A 19,497-nucleotide genomic window follows, 5' to 3' on the forward strand; every position below is an offset into this window, starting at 1 on the left:
TGTTATTGATAGTACCAACCTGATGTAGAGGAATGAAAAAATACAATTACATGTCAGTTATTCAGGAGTCCAAAAAACAAAGAGAGGTTTTAAGGGAACATTCCTTAGTCTTAACGTGTTGACACCAGTGGGATTATATGTGTTGCACTTGAAGGAACATTTTGCCTGCTGATGTTGTGCAATAGTTGGCCAAGTAACAGAACAGATTCCACTCCCTGCTACAGGGCTGTAAATAAAAGAATCCCACATGGTGGTGGTTTCTCTTTTATGGACATACAGCAGGATTGTGCTTTTGAGAAGGGGAAATGCAGCTGAAAGAGCATCTGTGGAAATTCTTTCTGCCTGCAGAAAGAGCACTGCAGTTTGGTATTTGATAGCTTTCACAGAGTGTAACCTGCAGGCTCCTTTACAGCTCTCAGCACTGATAGAGATGTAGGAAGGTAATGCTTTGCTCTTGCTTCTCACTGTATTAGTCAATAAGTTGTGAGTTTTTCCATAGCAGCAAAACCACCATTTTAAATGTCACTTGATCAAGGTTAGCTAAAATGGTCGAATCATCTCTGTCCTTGTCTACTCTGAGGGCTAAATCATTAACACCTTTTCAAATAAGATTGATTTTCCACTGTTGTTGAGCTTTTTGACTCATTTCACTGAACCTTTGGCACTCACTACCTTAACCCAGCTGAGATCTCTGTTCTGTCACTGCAGCTCCCATACATGAGGGACTTCATTGCTGAAAGCAAGTGAAACATGATTTAGGAGAGGTTTTAACTACTAGTGTAAAATTAAATATGACTATTGTGTTGTCCTGAATAAAGATGAATTTAAAAATATTATTTAAATGTTGGTACCTGAATTTCTCAGCTTGAAGACTGGGTTGCTGTAGGTTACTCTAATTTGTGAAAGTAATTTTTTGTCTTATGACCAATGTTACTGCATTGATGTTATTTTTTAAAACATTTTCTGAACCATTTTGACATTGTTATGATTGTAATTAAGACTAGATGAAAATGAAAGAAAGTGGAGAAGATATGAATAGATAAGAAGATTAAAATAATTGGGAGGACAAGTAAGGAAATCTCAAGAAGAAACACTTGCTAGTATCAAGAGTTACAGTAATGCCATAAAAATGGTCTTTTACCATTAACAGTCATGAGTTTGTCTTCAAGACAAACCATTAAATGAGAAGAAAAAAATACAAAATGGTCTTTTATCTAATTACTTAATGTATCTCATAATTCTGAAATTAATCAATAATCTTTGTGAAGGTCAGAGTAAACTAATTCTAGGTTAGGGGAAGGTTGGGAATTCAGTGTGTAGATTGTATTTTTTAATATTTTCTGTTTTCTTAAAACATAATAATCTTTTAATTGTTTCAGAAAGGTGAGCAATGTGTTCCCTGGATTTATGGTATAGACAACATGCCTAAGGAAACAGGGAACAGAAGAAACTGTTGGTAAAAGCTTTTCTGCCTGCTACTTTGTAAACATATTAGTTTTCAATCCTCATTTTGGTTTAATATACACTACACACTACAATATCGATGTGTTTAATTTATAATGAAGACTGATGCTGTTTCAGCAGTGCTATTGCTTGTTCTATTTCAGAACATGTATTAAACTGTTCAAGGAACAGCAAAATCTCCAACTGCTACATTAGCTGGACATGTCAAATTAATGTCTATTGAAGATTTTTCTGGGTTTCAAATATGGTCTTGAATGAAAAATGTCATTGTGCTGTCAGTCATCCAGCTAATTATCTAGAGGTCAAGCTAACCTCTTGTATATATCTACATTTTCTCTTATTCTTTTACAACATGAGGTGTAGCCCCATGAAAATGGCTAATACAAATTAGTTTGAGAAAATATGCTTACAGTCTTAATGAAAAGATAAACTGTGTATGTTTTAAAATGGCACAGATCTGTACTGCTGCATTTCAGATTTGCCAACTCTTCCATCAGATATGATTAAACAGATTGACTCAAGCCCTATTCAGGTTGTTTTCAATTTTACCATTCTCTTAACAAAAATTCAAGATTGTTCTTTCTAATTACTACAGTACAAAAACAATTGTAGCCTTTGGATTTCTGAATACTGGCAATATAGATGACATCATTTTACAAAACAAAGAGGTACAATGATTCCACACTGTACTCTGTTTCTGCCAGATGAAGGAGTTAAATTCAGATATATTCAAATACTTCTGAACATATGAACAGAAATCACTTAAGAGATGAAGAAATATGCTGTTACCTTAATATCCTAGTTTGTGTTTCTTTACTACTGCTACATTTTTGTATAAATTTGATCATCCCACAACCCACTTGGAAATTCTTTCAAAGCTGCTACAACTTTGAAAGTGTGCAATCCACCTTAAGAAGCCAAGAGCACAGCACAAGATGAACAAACAGATAAGTCCTATGCAGTTTTCATAATGATCAGTGTACATACTCTGGTAACTAGACATCCTCCTAGAAGATACACTGTAGGATTCTCAGATCACATGTTTTATGCAAAAGAAACCCAGAAATTAACAGATCTCTACAGAAGGTCTGTTGGAGTCTGGCTCGATGATTGTAGTGGTCTCTTGTGGCCTTAAAACATTGCAGCCTATCTGTAACCCTTTGTCTAGAAAACTTGCAGCTGCATAGAATGTAAAGAGCATACAAAGCATATCCTGGGGTGGATTTCAGATAAAGGCATGCCTGCAGTTGTGACTTTCTCAACCAGCTTGTGTCACTAGTCCTGGAAAGTACTCAGATTTTTGATAAAAGGTCTCCTCAGTCCAAAGATTGTCAAAGTTTGTGTGATGATCTTCCTTATTTCTCGGGAGGGATCTTTAAGTAACCTAGATGGGAAATGCTGTTCTGTGTCAGGAGCATGGGTGTTGCTAGGATCTCTGAAACCTGTGCAATGTCTGTTTGCCTGTGGGCAGGTTCCCTTGCATTACAGTCTTTGATCATAGAGCAGGGATTCCTTTTTCTGGTCAAGATTTTGTGTGTTGATGCATATGTTTCCTTTTGTTCTGTGAAACTCAAAGTCGCTTAATCCTTCTTACTTTTAAATCCTTGGTTCTGTACACACAATGCTGCAGCTCCTGCTCTGCTTTGCACTGGAATTCCAGAGAGCTGGGTACCTCATTTCGTGCTCAGGAATGCTGGAGGCAGGACTGAGTCATTCCTCTCTCAGCCTCCGGAGTGCTCATGGGCTGTAGTAACACCTTTCCTAGAACAAGCAGAGCAAGTCACACTGAATGCCCGTGTGCTGTTTTGGGCTGCCTGTGTGCTGATCCATAGGGTGACCAAAGCTCTAAGAAAGGAAGAGATGGACACTTAAGGTGTTATTTCTGGGGAGACCAGTGGATATGATTAAAATGTTACCAGCTTTACTAACAATCATATTTGGAGATCTATAAAACAGAGGTTGGTAGTGTTTGGCTCTGACTGGTGGAGAGACTTTCTGTGCTATCTTGCACATTTTCAAATTCAGCTGTACCAGAACAAGTCACTTTATACTCTTACACAGTGTTTCACAGTGGGGATTTGCACCAAAATGGTTGTGCTTCTGCTATGCCTGCTGCAAGGCCCAGTCCTCACCAGCCATTTGGCTAGTTTTGATTTGTTAGCAGTCCCTTGTTTGTCCAGCACAGACATAACCTTGTGCATTGTACTTTTAAAGAAACAATAAAGAACACTGAGATCTGGTACCTATTTGTCAAAATGCCAGTACTTAGAATCGTAGAATAATCCTATTACACTTACAAATAAAAGCATGCTAATACTATTTTCCATGTCCTTTGGGCATAAAGTGCACTGTAGTAGAGGATCTTGCAATAAAAAAAATCAACATATAGCAATTCTTACAGAGCTGATTACAGATAAACATATCCTGCAGGAGAATTCATGTTGAATGCAAAAAGCTATAAAATGAAACTGTTAAAATTCTTGCAGTTCATTGATCTTTTGACTTTCTTATGTTCTTAACAAGCTTTCCTGAAAACCCAGCACAGAATCCCACCACTCCTTACACACTCCACAGAAGATATTGCAAAAGGTCAAGATTCATGGGGTCAGCAAAGGAAGAGACAGAAGAATGGAGTTTCCTGAGGAGGAATACAAGGAGAGGTACATTTAGAAAATCCCTCCGTTCCAGATTTCAGGAGCTCTTCCACCCTAGCCAAGCCCTGGTGAGCTGCTCATGGCTAAGCCAAGAAGGTCATTGGAGGGCATTGTTTTGCAAACCTGCCAACAGGTTTGAGTAAATTTTAGTAGCTGTGATTTTCTCTTGGCTGAAAGCAAGAATGAAGTCCAGTTTTGTGATCCTATGTCAGGTGATGACATCTCAATTCCAGCTGAGAAGCAGAGAGCTGTTTTTCTTCTGGGAGCTGTCATTCCAGATTTGTGAAAATCTGCAGTACAATCATTCACCATCAGCAGGCTGCTAAGTGCTGTTGTGATTGTTATAGAGATGTCTGAGGCTCCGAGCTGGTTGTTTTAACTCAGGTGGTTGGAGGCATCCAGGGCAATTTGTCTGTGAGATGCACATAATGATCAACAGCAGCACGTATGTACGTGACCACACTAATTCAGTGTTGATTATATGAAACTGATTATTACTTTAATTTGTAGAGGCCAGAGTGGTTACCTTCAGTGATTCTTGTCCTCTGACTGTGGACACAGTGGTCATGCTTGATGACTGAGTGTGCACAGCCAGGGTGAAGGTACATAACCACGTACCTGGCACTGCCTGCTTGTTCCTGAGCTGCAGGTGCAACTTGGAGTCAGCCACAGCAGCTTTGGAGAGCACTGTGAAAAGGCTCTCTGGATGCAGACTGCTGTGCACTTCACAGTTTGAGGGAGTAAAATGGGGGTTTTTTGGTGTTTATTTTGTAACACAAAGGTTCAGGAAGGTCAGGCCTTCAGGAGCAGACCAGCTGGAGCAGACCTCCCTACTGGACAAGTCTTCTGCTCTGAGGGTACTTGGGGCTTTTAACTGTGCTCTGGGGGGTGACACAGCTCTGCTGGCTGACCTGCACAAGTCCCTTGACTCAACACCCTTATTCCAGAGCCTTGCTGCAGCTCTTCCTGGACCTGGTGGGAAATACTTGATGCAACACCCAGGAGAGAAAGGGAACAGCAGCAAGAACACTGCTGAGCCAGATAGCCTGCCCTCAAAATCCTGCTCACAGCGGCTCTCAGCATCAAGCCTCCAACTCCAGAGCCAGATCCCAGGTCCCTGTTTTGCATTTTCCTTCTCTTTGCAGTGAGAACACATCAGCCTGGGTGTAACCTCTCTCCTGAGAGGCCACCAGTCCCTGCCAAGCTGCAAGACTGAGAGATGAAGGAAACAACCGACAGAGCAAAGGGCACCCACACGAGCTCATGGCAGCTCAGAAACCCAGACTCTCCAAATGCCTACCGAGGGGCCCTCTCCCAAAAATACTGCTTCCCCCAGGAGACACAGTTGTAGCTTTACAATCTTCTGGTTTAATTTCCAGGTATTTATTATTCTGGGATAGAATTCCAATTTTAATCAAAGAAGAAAAAATCAACCTAGAAATATAAAGGCTGTTTTCGAGGGATTTTGTTTATGGGGAGAAGTGTGAGGTGGAGTAGAGAAGTGATAGTGAGTATGTGAATGGTGTGAATATTTTTATATCTATGCTGTTTGCTTTTTATATTCTTCCCTTCCATATCTTCTTTTTCTTGCTGAAAAAAAATGGCTGAGAAACAGGTTGGTAAAGCAGAGCTTCTATAAAACCTTTATTAAGGAATAGGTGGGAAGGAGGGATCCCACGTTTCACGACAGATGATGAGCACTAGCAGCTCAGGCTGACTGCCAGCTGAGGAATGACAGGATGCAGAGGTGGGGCACGAGCACACGACTGAGCTGAGAAGGACAAAAACAATGCAGAGGGGTAGAGAATTACAAACAGATAAAGAAAACAAAGCATGTAGGGAAAGCTTTCCAGTAATCAAGTATGACTTCAGCTAATTTCCTCTTATTGGTCCAAATGCACATTTCAAGTTCAAATGCGTGCCTAAACCACCTTGGGGTAAAGTATAAAAATGGGAACGTTTTCTCTCAGCCCTCAGTGACTGATGTACACTGAGGTAGTGCAGAACTCAGAGTAGGAGTGGAAATAAGCCAGTGGGAGTAGGAGAGTAGGTACAGGAGGAGCAGGAGAATGAGTGATGACACAAGTATTGTTTTCAGCCAGTCTGTACACAATTGTTTCCGTGGGTTTGGAGAATGTGGTGCAGTTTACTCCCCACTCCAGCTTGCTCCTTTGTGTCTTATTGCCTGTAATGTCTCATAGTTTCTCCTGCCATAAGGGTTGCTCATCCCTTTCTTCTGGTTACCCGCTCCAGAAGAGCCATTGTTGCCCTGAGTACAAGCAGAGAGACAGAAGGATGTGTACAACCATGAGTTGTCTGGACAGGCATCTGATTTCCTGTGAGTGGAGGGAAGCAGGAGGCCAAGTTTAGGGCTGCTCCTCACTGCTGTGAGGATGCGTCGGGTCAGGACATCCTGCTGGGCTCACGCGCTGCTTCCTCCTGGGCCTTGTGCCCAATTCTGTTGCAACTGAGCCCAGACCTGGTTCACCTCCTGTTTTGGGACTTCCCCCACCTGTGTCATGACTGGACTGGAGATGCAACCATTCACCATGCCGGAAGCATCTCCATCAGAAGCAGGGCCAACAGGGAAGGTGAGGGAGAGGCCAGGAGCGGGCAGTGCGGGATGCTGGTCACCGTGTAAGGCCAAGGACTCCGGCTCCGGGTTTTCGCTGCAGCTGCCTCGAGCGGGCTCCGGCTCCGGCGGTCCGCGCCCGGTTTTGCGCGCGGCTGCGCTGCCGTGTGGCGGCGGGGGAGGCTCCGGCTCCGTCCGGCGGGCGGGCGCGGATCCGGTGCCGGGATTTGCCCGGGGCCGGCTGGGGAAGTTGCCGAAGTTGTGCGGCGAGTGGCGGGGCCCGGCGCGTCCTTCCTGCGGCCCGGCCGGGGGCATGGAACAGCATGGCCGCGCGCCTCTCCCTGGCACAGGTAAGGGGCTGCGCGCCCGGCCCGGCCGCGGGGCCGCCGCCCGCTCCCGCCGCAGGCACGGCCGGGCGCCGCGGGGCTGCCCGGGGGCCCGCGCTTTGTGCGGACGCCGCCGCCCCGCAGCGCTGCCCCGCCGCTGTCAGGTGGCGGCGGGGCGGGGGTGTGTCCGTGTCTGCGGGAGGGAGGAAGGGAGGCTGAACGGCAGCGAGGGGAGGGAGGCGGGCGGGCAGCCCCGCGCCGCGACCCGGGGGTGCCACTGGCGGGGAACGGGTCCCGCCCGGCCGCAGGTGCCTCTGCCCGGGGCTGGGGAGACCCGGCCGGGGAGCGGCCCTGGGCGGGCGGGGCTGCGCCGGCAGCGGTCGCGGTCCGTCTTTTGTCTCCGTAGGACTCGGGGCGCCGAGCTGGAGCCCGGCGAACCCCGTCCCGGGAACGCCGAGGGCGGGCGGACTCGGGGAGCGTTCGCGGAGGGGCTGAAAGGCGATAGCGCTGGGTTAAGGTGTCCGTGCTCGGTGCCAGCCCCGCGGGCACACCCGGCATCGAGGGGTTCTCCGGGACAGCGACACCATGGGCAGGTGACCCTGGGAGGGACAGGCGAATTCCTTGTTTTAACAGAAACCCGTCTCTGCAGATACTGCTTGCCAGTATCTTTTTATCTTGGTTTTGGTGGGCCCCGTAGTGTAGTGTGGCGACAGTGTTGTCACATAGTGCCCATACAGATGCCTTCTAGTGAAGAGTTGTGCAGGTGATGGCCCTAAAACTTGGAGACTCTGGCACCGTTTCGTGCTCGTGTCATCTCACTTCACCTCAATCCTTGTTGCTCACATTTTTTTTCTGGCGGTAATGGAATAGTTTCACACAGGTTATTCTATACCGTTAGGATCATGTCTGTTCCCTAGAGCTGCGATAGCTAATGAACGGTACTTTTTGATACTTTTTAATTTCATTTAGCAGTGAGATGAGAAATTCCCATTCCTGTGTGACATAAGGCTGAGGTGGGCCTATTGGTTCACCCTCCTGGCTTGGGATGCTTCAGTCTGATAGCCAGTTGTGACATTTACAGAAAGCAAAGCGGGTAAATGAGCTTAATGAATTGCTTAAGCACATGGAAGTAAACTTAAAAAGCTGGCAGCAAGGCTGCACAAGTTTGCAGTTACTTACATAGCTCACTTTTGAGAATATCAACCATTTCAAGGAAAGAAGGGGTAGTTCAGTGAAAAGGTGAGCAAATGTGTGGAGAAAACAAATATGTCTTTAAGAGTCTAAAGGTATAGAGTTATGAGGTATAGTACTTTATATTAAAATGGCTAAGTTAGCATCGTCTGAGTCTCTTAATATGAAAAAGCTTTAAACATCTGCTTACTGAAGGGAAAGATGTTTTGACAGAGCTGCTCTGTCTCATGATTTGGGGAGAGGAGTGGGGTGTCAACTCTGGTGTGTTCTACAGCAAGACATTATTGCTTACAGGGTGTGTAATCCCTTCATTGTAGAATTTCTTTACTTTTTTGGTCACGTGGATGGGGGACTAAATACAAATGTGATAATGTTGACAGAAGCAAAAAAATTGCCAGTATCCTTAAAACCATTGTGGCTGCAGCTTACAACAGTGGTTAAACTGAGGGAGATATTTCTGTGTGTTGACCATTTGTGTGGGTATTTCTTTTTTGGGCTTGTTTGTTTTTTCTTCTTGTGTTGCATAAGAATCATCTTAGGAAGTCAAGCAAGCCTGAAGATAATTCTTTTCAATGTAGGTTCTAACATCTGGAATTTTTGGGTTATAAAAAGACCTCACAAGTGTTGAAGTGTTCAGAATCTGTTGAAGAGCATGAGGAAGTGAAAATGAGGGCGTGGGGGTGGGGAGTGCAGTGGTGGCTGCACCGAGATCAGTTACGGACAGCAGCAGTGAAGTTGTGCAGATCACTACGATCTGCTCTAGGTCACATGCAGAGAGCAGGAGGCACATGAACCTGCCCTCAGACTCACTGTTGAGTCCGATTTTCTGTTCCCCTTCCTGTGTTTGGTTTGACACTACTTTAGCATGGCTGGGACGTTGGGTATTTCCAACTGAGATAAGGGTATTTTCAGATGGCTTTGCAGCTGCAATGTCTGAGAGGGCTGCACGTCCTTTATTTGAATATCAAAGCTGTAATTTCAGTAATTTGAAACTTTTCTGTGCTAATTGTGCTCTTTGCACTGATTAGTAAAAATACTTCAGGACTGTGTTGCTGTAGAGAAATTTATTACACCAAGTATGCTTGAGCAAGGGTTGCAAACTGAAGGTGATTATCTCGCCCTCCTCTCTCCCTTTAATAGTAGGTATCCGGAGTATTTTTTATATCCCCATTTTGAACCCATTCTGGAACATATTGTTGCCACTTGCGTTTGCTCAACGCATGACTGTGAATTTAATGTGGAACTTCTAAGGGAACTTCTACCACAGGAGTGTTTTGTTGTGGTTGCCTTTGGTTTGGAAACAAGCAAACAACAGCAATGAGAAGGAACTGACCGATCTCACGGATTGTCATCTGTTGTTGGAAGAGTCAGATTAAGCTATAACCAGTATAAGGGATTGTATGTTTTGACCTTCCAAGGGTGGTTGCTTATCAGACCAATTTCATATGGGGAAATTTAGGAGAGGAAGAACAGAGAACTGAAGATGTGGAAGATGGATGTTGAGAATGGGGAAGAGGTGTTTCTTGAAAGGTGGGTTAATATGGACATTCAGTACCTTCTAGTTGCTCTTGAAAATTGAACTTGTGGTTTATTCTGAAAAACTGGCTGTGTTTGAAGGGGAAGCTCACAGCTCAGGGAAACACTGCAAAGTACTCAGGAGGAAAAGGAAGATAACTTTGTGTTTGTCTTCCTGATGAAATGCTTTTTGTGAGAAATGTGGTAATTGTCTTGAAGTAGTTACGAGCTGCTTTGGTAAATGAGACAAAATCATGTAATATCAATTTGTATCCTAATTAGCTGCAAGTCTCATTTTAGGCTTGAGTATTGTGTTGCAGAGTTGAGAATGCTGCGCTGTTTTGTTGAAGGGAAACATGGAGTATTACACTGAGGCTGAGCTGGATGGATTCCTGTCTTGTGTGCACATTGGCAGAATTAAGGTCTTGTTACTGGGATACACAGGATCCAAATACTTGCAGTATGAATGATACCCTCATAGTAATGCACATATTATGTGTAATCTAGAGCCAGAGATTTTGAGGTCTCTGGCAAACTTCTGGTGTCTCTTTGGTTGGTTTTTTTTTAAGAAATCAGACAAATTGTTAAATAAAGATCAGAGTTTGTAATTTTTAGTAGCATGAGGAACCTGTTGTTCCTCTTTCTGTGCTGCAGATGAAGAAACCAGAGTATGCACGTGTGCGTTTTAACCTGCACATAGAGGGGACTGATTGCTCCTAAAGCAAATAGAACCTAATTTTTTTGGTTGGTATTGCATCCACCATGTTAGGGAGAAGCTGCCTCTAAAAAGGCAGTGCAGCTACTCTTTCATTTTGCACAGGCTTTGTTCAGTACTGATTAGAAGATGGTGGAGATTTTCTGTAGCAATTTGAAAATTAAATGGAACCATTTCTAATTATGCAGTGACAGACATCTCTGCAGAGAGAAGACAGCAGTTCTTGTGCCTGCTTCAGCTGTTCAATGGGAAAGAAAGTGCTCCATTTTTAAGTACTTGGTAATAGTTTTATAGAAATTTATAGCAAATATTTTCTTTACATTTGTTATTGCTGTAGGAGATGTTCTTTGTTACACAATTGAAAGTGGTAGAAAGCTTTTCCCTGAAACATTTCAGCTAAGACAAAAAAGCAATAGAGGAAAAAGAGAGAAGTTGATTATTGTTTTGAAATGGCATTGTAAGGAAACCAGCTTGCCTTGAGGTTACCTGCTTTTTGGCTGGTTAACTACAGGAAGAACATTTAAGGCCAGATTGTATCTTTTGGAAACTCTTAAAATGAATCCTAGAGCTTTGTGTTGTGATAGAATATGGTATTTTGTATATTAAAAATTATATAATATATTTTTTAGAATATAGATTTTAATCAGGATAGAATAGCTTGTTTCTCCCCTGATATCTCAGTGGGGTTGGAAAGGGAAATTACTTTTGTTTTTCTCTATGGACAGCTTTTGTTTGTTTGTTTTTAAGCCTTTTTGGAAGGAAGGTTGTGGCTGGATGGGGTGGACAGACTGGTAATAGTATCTTATTACACCTAAATGTGAATGTGCCAGAGGCATGAAAACATGGGGATTGACTGACAACAGAAGATGAAAAAGATGGGTGTCCCTGAAGGTGTTTTTTATTTCCTAGGTTATCATTCTAAAGTTCATACGTTTGTATCAAAGGTTGTAATTACTACAACACACATTACCCTTCTGAAGTGATCAACTTTGACATGGAGCCATAATAATGTCTTTCTATTTTTGTATGCTGTGGAATCTGACCTTTTCTCCCTCCCATATTTTGCATTTAAAACAAGCTGAATTTACTCTGCAAATGGTTGCTACAAATCCCATAAAAAGAATTTTGCCGGGTAAATTCTAAGGCAGCACTTGGAAAGGTGTTGAACTGTATTTTTTTTTCTTATCCCAGAAGAATATCCTAGATTATATTTGCAGTTGTTTCTTTATTGTGGGGTAAACTTTAAAGGAAGAACAAGCCTATGACTAGTTAAATAGTCTGAGAAACTTTTTTACTACTGTTTTTCTATTCACAGGAAATTCCAGCTACTGCAGTCATATAAAATGAATATTGGAAGCACTAATGAAGTAAAGAATTATTGGCTCATACTCTTGAGTACTGAATGAAAAGATTATTTGCACTTAGTGTTTCCATTGCAGGACTTCAACAGGATGTTTCCTGTCCAGGAGTGACAGTGATCAGTTTGGCTGTAATAGGGAGACATTTGGCTGAACAAAGGGTGACATTGGGCAAGAGGGATGATGCACAGGAATGGAGGGTTCCAGCAGATGCACTGGCCAGCTCTGTTCTGCTTCTCTGCTCACAGATTTAGTTTTGTCCTGTGCCTAGACTTTTACATTCTCATGAAGTAACACTTAGTAGGTCAAATACTTGAGTATTTTGGAGAACTACCCCTATAGGTTGCAAAGTATATCTGAGTGGGTAAATAAAGCATGTGAGGCTTTGGTAAGAAAATACAGCATGCTGTGGAGTGCTGGAAAATGACTGGAAGGTGTTTGTTGTATTGGTGTTGTGGCAGTCTGAGGGTGGCAAAACATTAATATATTGTGTCAGGCTATTTTAAGGGATGTGTAACTGCATGCTTAGTTGATGGCTGAAATAATAAAAGTCTTTGGGTACCAGAGCAAAGTCAGAGCAAGGTTAAGCTATAAAAATGGAGGTATTGCAGTGAATACCAATGATGGTTTCCCAGCATATGTAATTTTTCATGTCTGGCTCTGGGAGAGGTATTTTCCACCCACCTCCTAGCAATCAAATAAAACCATACCAGCTGTGTGTCCCTGTTGTTGCCCCCTCCCCCCAAACACCAAAAAACCCAAAATACACAACAACAACAACAACAACAGCAAAACCCACCAAAAAACCCCGCCAAACACAAAACCCAAAAACCAGCTAGAAAATCAGAAGCTGAGTCTCTGGGGCAGTATACTTGCTGAACAAGCTCTGAATGGAAGCTCTCCTGTTGTTTCTAGCTGTACTCTATAATTTGTCTTTTACCATGCTCTGGTGATGCTGCACACTTTCTGTAAATGCACAAGATCAAACTAAATGAATTTCCACCAAACATCTTCTCTTAGTAATATGTTCTGATAATCAGCCCCTGTGAACACGGAGTACTCATCCAAAAGAGCAGCTGTTGCTGTAGGAGAATTGATGTGATGTTATTTAGCTGTCAACCATTTATACAATCTTTAGTAAAGATTTTTACCAAGATGTGATTGACAACATCCACGATGCTGTTGGTTTCCATATTTCCATTTGAACGTCTCAATTTTAAATCCAGAGAAGCTACTTTGTTGGATTCTGTTTGTACAAAGGTCTGCAAATCCTGGGGTTTGACATAATATTCCTCTTAAGGAGGAGAACTCTGGTTTTGGATGATATTTGAAGTTATTTGAAGGTGCTCTGGGCTTTTTTAGTAAGTATTGTGTAATTAGCTTGTATTATGCTCAGTTGTTCCCACAGGGTTTGTAAGGGCAGCACACTCTGAATTCTAGGGTTATCCTCTGCATAAATGCCTTTGGTTTAGGCAACATGCACTTCATGAAAGCAGGATCTGATTTTGTGCCTGTTTTTATATTGGGGAAGAGAGGTAACCCTAACACTTCATTTCTTGGCAGTCTGTTGGGCAAGGTTATTTAGTGCAGGCCAAGAGATTAGGTTTTGCATTGTTTCAGATCTTAGATTTTTTTTTTTTTGCGTTTCTAAGAATAATTTAAAAATAAAGAAAGAGCCTTTTCCAAAGAAGCTGTTTTATCCTTGTCCACTTAACTTTAGGAGAGCCCTGAATGTCTGGTAGAGGGCAGTGGAATGAAGGCAGAAGTTATCCCCAACAAAGGTTCAAGTTACAAAACCATAAGTTAGAATATTATTCTGTTTTAATGTGGTACTGTTGCTGTGGGTTCAGTTTTGAATCCACGAATTAATTTGGGTAACTGAAAATTTTACAAACTGGTTGCATATGACACTAAATTCTAAAGAATTATGCAGAGGACAGTGAAATAAAATTACCTTGCTTTGTACTCTAATATTAGAGAGCACTTCCTAGCCTGAGTCGTTTCAGGTTTCTGCTTTTGCCCCTAGGCAATGTTGCCTAAGAGTTCCTGTTTCACACAGCCTCACCTGGTGACCTGGCTGAGGGAAATCTGATCTGGGGTGGTGTCAATGACTGCAAAACAAGAAGTCAGTCTGCTAAAAGTTACAGCACGAAGAGCCATCCTAGTTCCTCGTCATTGTATAGAATAAATCCTTAATGCTTCTTTGAAGACCAGTGGAGTGTGTTTTATATCTTTATTTGTCCAGGGAGAGGGGAATTGAAATAGGGATCTCCAGGGCTCATTTTCTCTCTGTGTCTCTTTTACAGCTATCGAGTGCAAATCCTGTGTATGAGAAATTCTATCGACAGGTATGTATATTCTGAAAGGACAGACCTCATTTGGATTTTAAAGAATTTATATTCTTTTGCTATGGACTTAGCCAACAATGTGTAAACAATAAAAGTTAAAAAAAAATTATAGTGCTTTAAAATATATTTTATAGTAGCTAGCACATAGGTCTGAGCTCTATCAGTATAAATTTAATATTGGTTGTAAGATGACCCTTATTTTCTAGGGAACTGCCAGGTATGTATAACATACATCATACACTCTTCTAACAGACTGTGAGGTCTTGGGATTCTTTTAAAATGCTGTATTGATATGAGGTCTTGGGATTCTTTTAAAATGCTGTATTGATATGTTCTAGGTTACTTTTTACAAGTGAAGATTAAATTCTTGCATTTGTAGCTCAGTTAGCATCATGTAAAACTTGATTCTCTCTCAGAATATCCCCAGAGTTAATCACAGGATGTTGTAAGGAGTGAAATTTGGATAGAAGGCCACTGAATGCAAAAAGAATGCCTGTAGTTCTTGCAGTTTCACTCAACAGATGCAAATCTTTTGACTACTTGACCCAAAAATAAAAAATGCCTATAAATAAAATATATTAATATAAATTTTATTTATCACTTGTCTTCTATATTTTGACAACAAGAGATCTTGATTCCTATAAGTACAACATTTTTTTTTTAAAATAGCTGTTTCACCTCTTCTGTAATAACAATATTCTCTGTCATGTACATAATGTACTGTATTGTACAAATGTATTGTAAAAACTTTCAAGGAAGTTAAACTACTTGGCTGTAAAAAGCAATTAAAAATAATTTTGTTTTGTAATACACCTGATGAGTAATTGATGAACCCTGTAAAAAACCAACCAAGTTTTTTTCCTTTGTGCAGCTGGTAATGTTCCTCTAAGACAGGTTATGGTGTATATGGCTTCCTTGTTTAGGAGCTTCTTCTGTGTGTCAACATCAGAATGTAAACTTACGTGCTGGGAAGGGACAAGGCCATGATTTCTATCCATGCCCTATTTTCAGAATATGTTTAGAAGATTAGTCGCATTATCAAGTGCAAAAAACAGCAGCTCAGATGTTTCAGCCTATGATGCCTGAAGTCTGAGCTTGCCATTGTACTTCCATAAGGGATTTTCTCCACTGCAGGAGAGTAGCAGATTTGAAATTGCTAAACAAGAAGAGAGAGTTTACCTTGATCAAAGTTCAGATGGCCCTGGGTGGCTGAAGGAGATAGTATCACCCTCAGAAAGCTTTCCTTCTGATGGCCAAATCCGCTGTGTGTTTATCTCTAGGCATTGGATTAAAAACCTTAGGAGAGTCCCTTATAATGAAATATCATTATAAGGGCACAAGAAAAGGCTGGGAACTGATTGTTCTGCACATTGTGGTTGCCAGCTCAGTCCTAACTCTCACTGTCAGGTACCACCTTTGCCATGTGCCTGTCTCTTCCTCCTGACTGCAGTTGCTCAGCCACTGAAGTGTGGAGCAAAAACTCTGATAAAGGAACTGAACTGAAGCACAAATGTGATACTGGTTGCTAAGTCAGTGTCTTCCATTTGTTGGAACACATAGCCTAGTGAAACTAGAGCACTATTTGTTATCCAGTGGTTTCAGAAGTGTACAGGAACAGGGATTCCTTAAACATGATGTTACTGTTAGTGAAGCGGTGCCAGTGGATTTGTTTCCCAGAGGATTATTTTTCTGACTTGCTCAGATGAACTCTTTGCTGCAAGGATTTTTCCTAAAGAGGAGCTTTCAAACGTGTCTGAAGACTTTCAGTTCCACTAGGGAACTTTTCCCTTCCATTCCTCAGATAAGGAGATGTCAGATTTCAGAACAGAAATTCAGAGAGACATTTCCCACTTTGTCTTACGGTGCTGGTGGAGTGTGCTTTTGTATGAATAAATTCATCACCTGGAACAGCTCTGATGCTGACTACACTTCCATTCTATCACAAACTTGAAGGAATTCATCTGGCAAAAGGTATGTTGTGAAATGGGTTTAAATCCTGCCCTTTGTACTTAGAATGAGATTGGAACCTCAGCCTTTCAGCAGGCACTTTTTTCTTTCAAATAAATATTTTTCTGTTTAACCTTTTATAGACTGACACAAAGCAGGTTGAGGTTAAGGGATAAACTTAAATACCTGTCATAAAGCACTAGGAAATTACTTAATCACATGGTGCAGTGCAGCAGGGAAGCAGTGCTGAATTCTTGATGAGTCCTGAACTGAAGCACTTCTCACTGTAACCTTCTGCCCTAATCACATCAGATGGATGTTTGTAACTTTTGGTAATTCCTGGTCCTACAAGAGACAGGCTGTAACAAGGAGGTTGTTGGCTGATGCAGCTGTAGAAACTGCTCCTTATGCATCAGGGCAAAAGCTGTGCCAAGCTGGTGTATAACTGACAAACACGAGCAATCATCCTAGTGCAATAATCAAACATAAGTAACCCCACCCCAGCATTGAAGACTCAGTAATTTGTAAAGAAATTGAAATCAGTCCTTTAAAAAAATAGTTACTAAGATTTTGATAATCAATTGTACAAAAAGAAACTAGATCAGTATTGGGTTAAGTAAGAATCCTGCTTAAATCCCTTTAAGTCACCTTCCTCTGGCTTGGACTTGGGGAGCTAAAAAGTAAACACAGCTGATACTGTGGCATTCTCTGACTTGCTTGAAGGAGGCGTGCTAGGCTGGAGGTTTTCTGAGTGGATGCCAAGATTGTTGTGTTACATGCAAGGTCAACTCCACTATTTGAAAGGGGGTTTGATGCTCTGTCTTGGCAGCTTTGTGCCTGTAGATGAACAACTCTCCCATAAATCAAATTAGCCTAACTGTAGTGGACTGTAGTGTGGACTGTAGTGTTTGCAACCTTATTGCTCTGACCAGGGCATCCTCAGTTACAGGAAAAGCCCTCTCCTAATTAAAATCATACTGGTTGTGTTAAAAACAATAGATGTTTTCACTTTCATATTAAATTACGATTTGGGGATTTCAGAGTGTTTTCTTCCCTTTCAGAAGTACCTACAGACAACTGCTGCAGCATTCCTTCCAAATGATAAATTCCCCACAGTCTTTCAGGAGCCAGCTCTAATCCCATCTTGGGAAGCTGTTAGCTTTGAGCACCTTGTGTGTGCTGCAGCTGTGAGCTTGGGCAGCTGGTCTTGTGTTCCAAACACAATATTGAATATGGCCTTTGTTTAAGCACAAAGCTGTGAGACTGGAAATGGTGCAGTTGTCATCATCATCACCCTACCTGTGGGGTGTAGTAAGGCTGACAGTCTGAATTGACTGAAGATCCCTTTAGTCCTATTTTCCATACTGTGCCCTTTTAAAGAATCCTTTCCTTTAGACTCTCAAGGACTCTCAGCTTTTCCTCTATTTCCCTTGCCCTTACCATCACCATGTAGGTGATGTAAGTTTTCCTTCTTTCTTTTCCCACTTGTAAAGGTTTAGTTTAGATACTGTTTCCACTTAAGAACTTGAATAACTCTCTATTTAATGATGTCTCTATTGATCCAGGGAGAAATGCATGCTGATTGGTATGCTGCCAATATCACCAACTTCTTCACTGTGTAAACAAGTTCCACTTCAGGGAGTATTTCCCTCTGCTGTGGTGGTAAAGGTATCTTCAAAGCAGAGCTTTCTTTTTCAGACCCTAACAGTAAAGAATACAGAGCTGGACAATGAAATGTAATCAAACCCTGGAATTCTCTGTTCTTAAAAATCACATGTTTTGATAGCATCAAGAAGAAAAGCCTGTGATTAGGAGGGGCTAATGAGATAGGTTCAGAAGATTGTCCTCAGTGTGACTGTTAACTTGAGCATTCTTCTTCAGTAGCTTTTTGAGAGCCTGTGTAAAGAGATGGCATCAATTCAAAGGCCAGTTTGTCATGTGAGGATTTTTTCCTCCCCCAGGTTGATTCTGCTAATGCTGGAAGAGTATTAGCTTCTGATGCAGCTGTTTTCTTGAAAAAGTCTGGATTGACAGATTTGGTACTTGGAAAGGTATTTAATGGCAATTCTTTAATTTATTTCATTATCCTGTCTTCTTGCTTCAGTTAGTATCCTGTTTAAATTAAAATACTTAGTAGTACTACAGGTTACATGATCTTCCCTAATGTATTTTCAGTTGTTCTATCCAATAGTTCCAATAGTTTCTATCCAGTCATGGAAATTATTGCAATATTTAAATTTGTCATCAATTTGTCATCAATTAAGTGCTATCATGAGAATTAAGACTTGAACTTTCCTCCAAGAGTCCATTATAAATGGAGGGAGGACTTGCCAGCTTCCTCTCAAGTGCTGTGAACTCTTTATTATTTTTATGTTTCAGATTTGGGACCTAGCTGATACTGATGGCAAAGGTATCCTGAACAAGCAGGTATGATTGTTTATGTGGGGTATGACTCTGACCATTACCCAGCCTTGAAACAAGATGAAAGCTGAAATTTCTGGTTCAGGAAAGCAGTTTTTCTAACAGATTTTTTCTAATTGTGACTGGCTATGTAATTCCCATTTGAGTGGAAGCTACAATAAATTAAACAACCTTCAGCTGCCTCATCAGTTTTTCTCCAGGTTGTAAAATGGGCTGATGTGTAGCTGCGGAATTTGCTGAGAAGTATTTTAAGGTTTAATGTATTGCATTTACAAAGAAAGTGACTTTTTTCCTCATAATCTTGTAGGAAACAATGCAGAAATTAAAATCCCTGTAAAATCTTCAAAATTCTTATTTCTTTAATTTTGGTGGACTTGACATTGGTACATTCTGTTTGGAGTTGTCCTTCCCAAGCTGTGGCAATGAGCAGCGTGGGGACAGAATTTACATCTCAGTGGTGCTACCACAAGCTCTAATGTGTGTTGCTGTTTGATTTGAAATATAAATAACAGTCTGTGGAGAGGAATCTGCTTCTTCCCATGGTAGGAAGAGGAGGAGGTGGTAATGTCTACCAAACAATTTGGGGGTTTTTTGGGCTTATTTTGGTACATATTTCTGTTTTTCTCTACTCCATTAACCATCTGTGGGATCAGCTCAGTTCCTTTAAGATAAACAGCTGCAATTACACTTCAAATTTTCACTGTTCTGTAGAAGAACTGAGTGCTAAGAACTGACTACACTGGCTGGGAAGTTACTAAATTCTTGGAAAATTAATTGCACTTTGAATTCTTGAAAAATTGCACTTTGAATTCTTGAAAATTAATTGAACTTTGTCCTACTGGAGGGATCCAACATTTGCTGGCTACTGCTTTCTGTCACTTTCTTGACCCCCTTTGAAGCCATGTGCAACTTTTCATAGATATAGTAATGCCAGAAAAGCTTTTACTTCTTCTGAAATTTTACTACATTTAAAAATTATATTTTCA

The 19,497-nt window shown here is 41.4% G+C and overlaps 1 protein-coding gene across 5 annotated transcripts in view; it reads left to right on the plus strand.

Annotated features, from left to right (window-relative positions):
* Positions 1-19,497, plus strand: part of EPS15 (epidermal growth factor receptor pathway substrate 15) — a 68,969-nt gene that overhangs the window by 14,109 nt on the left and 35,363 nt on the right. For 4 of the 5 annotated variants that reach the window (XM_038144868.1, XM_038144870.1, XM_038144866.1 and 1 more), the window contains exons 4-6: positions 14,102-14,143; positions 18,052-18,141; positions 18,470-18,517. In XM_038144868.1, coding sequence (XP_038000796.1) covers positions 14,102-14,143; positions 18,052-18,141; positions 18,470-18,517 — 180 coding nt within the window. Of the gene's footprint in view, positions 1-6,720; positions 7,041-14,101; positions 14,144-18,051; positions 18,142-18,469; positions 18,518-19,497 lie in introns of those variants that run through there. The other variant, XM_038144869.1, reaches the window with a different exon arrangement.

This window comes from Motacilla alba, chromosome 8, assembly GCF_015832195.1.
Source record: "Motacilla alba alba isolate MOTALB_02 chromosome 8, Motacilla_alba_V1.0_pri, whole genome shotgun sequence".
Taxonomy (NCBI): Eukaryota; Metazoa; Chordata; class Aves; order Passeriformes; family Motacillidae; genus Motacilla; species Motacilla alba.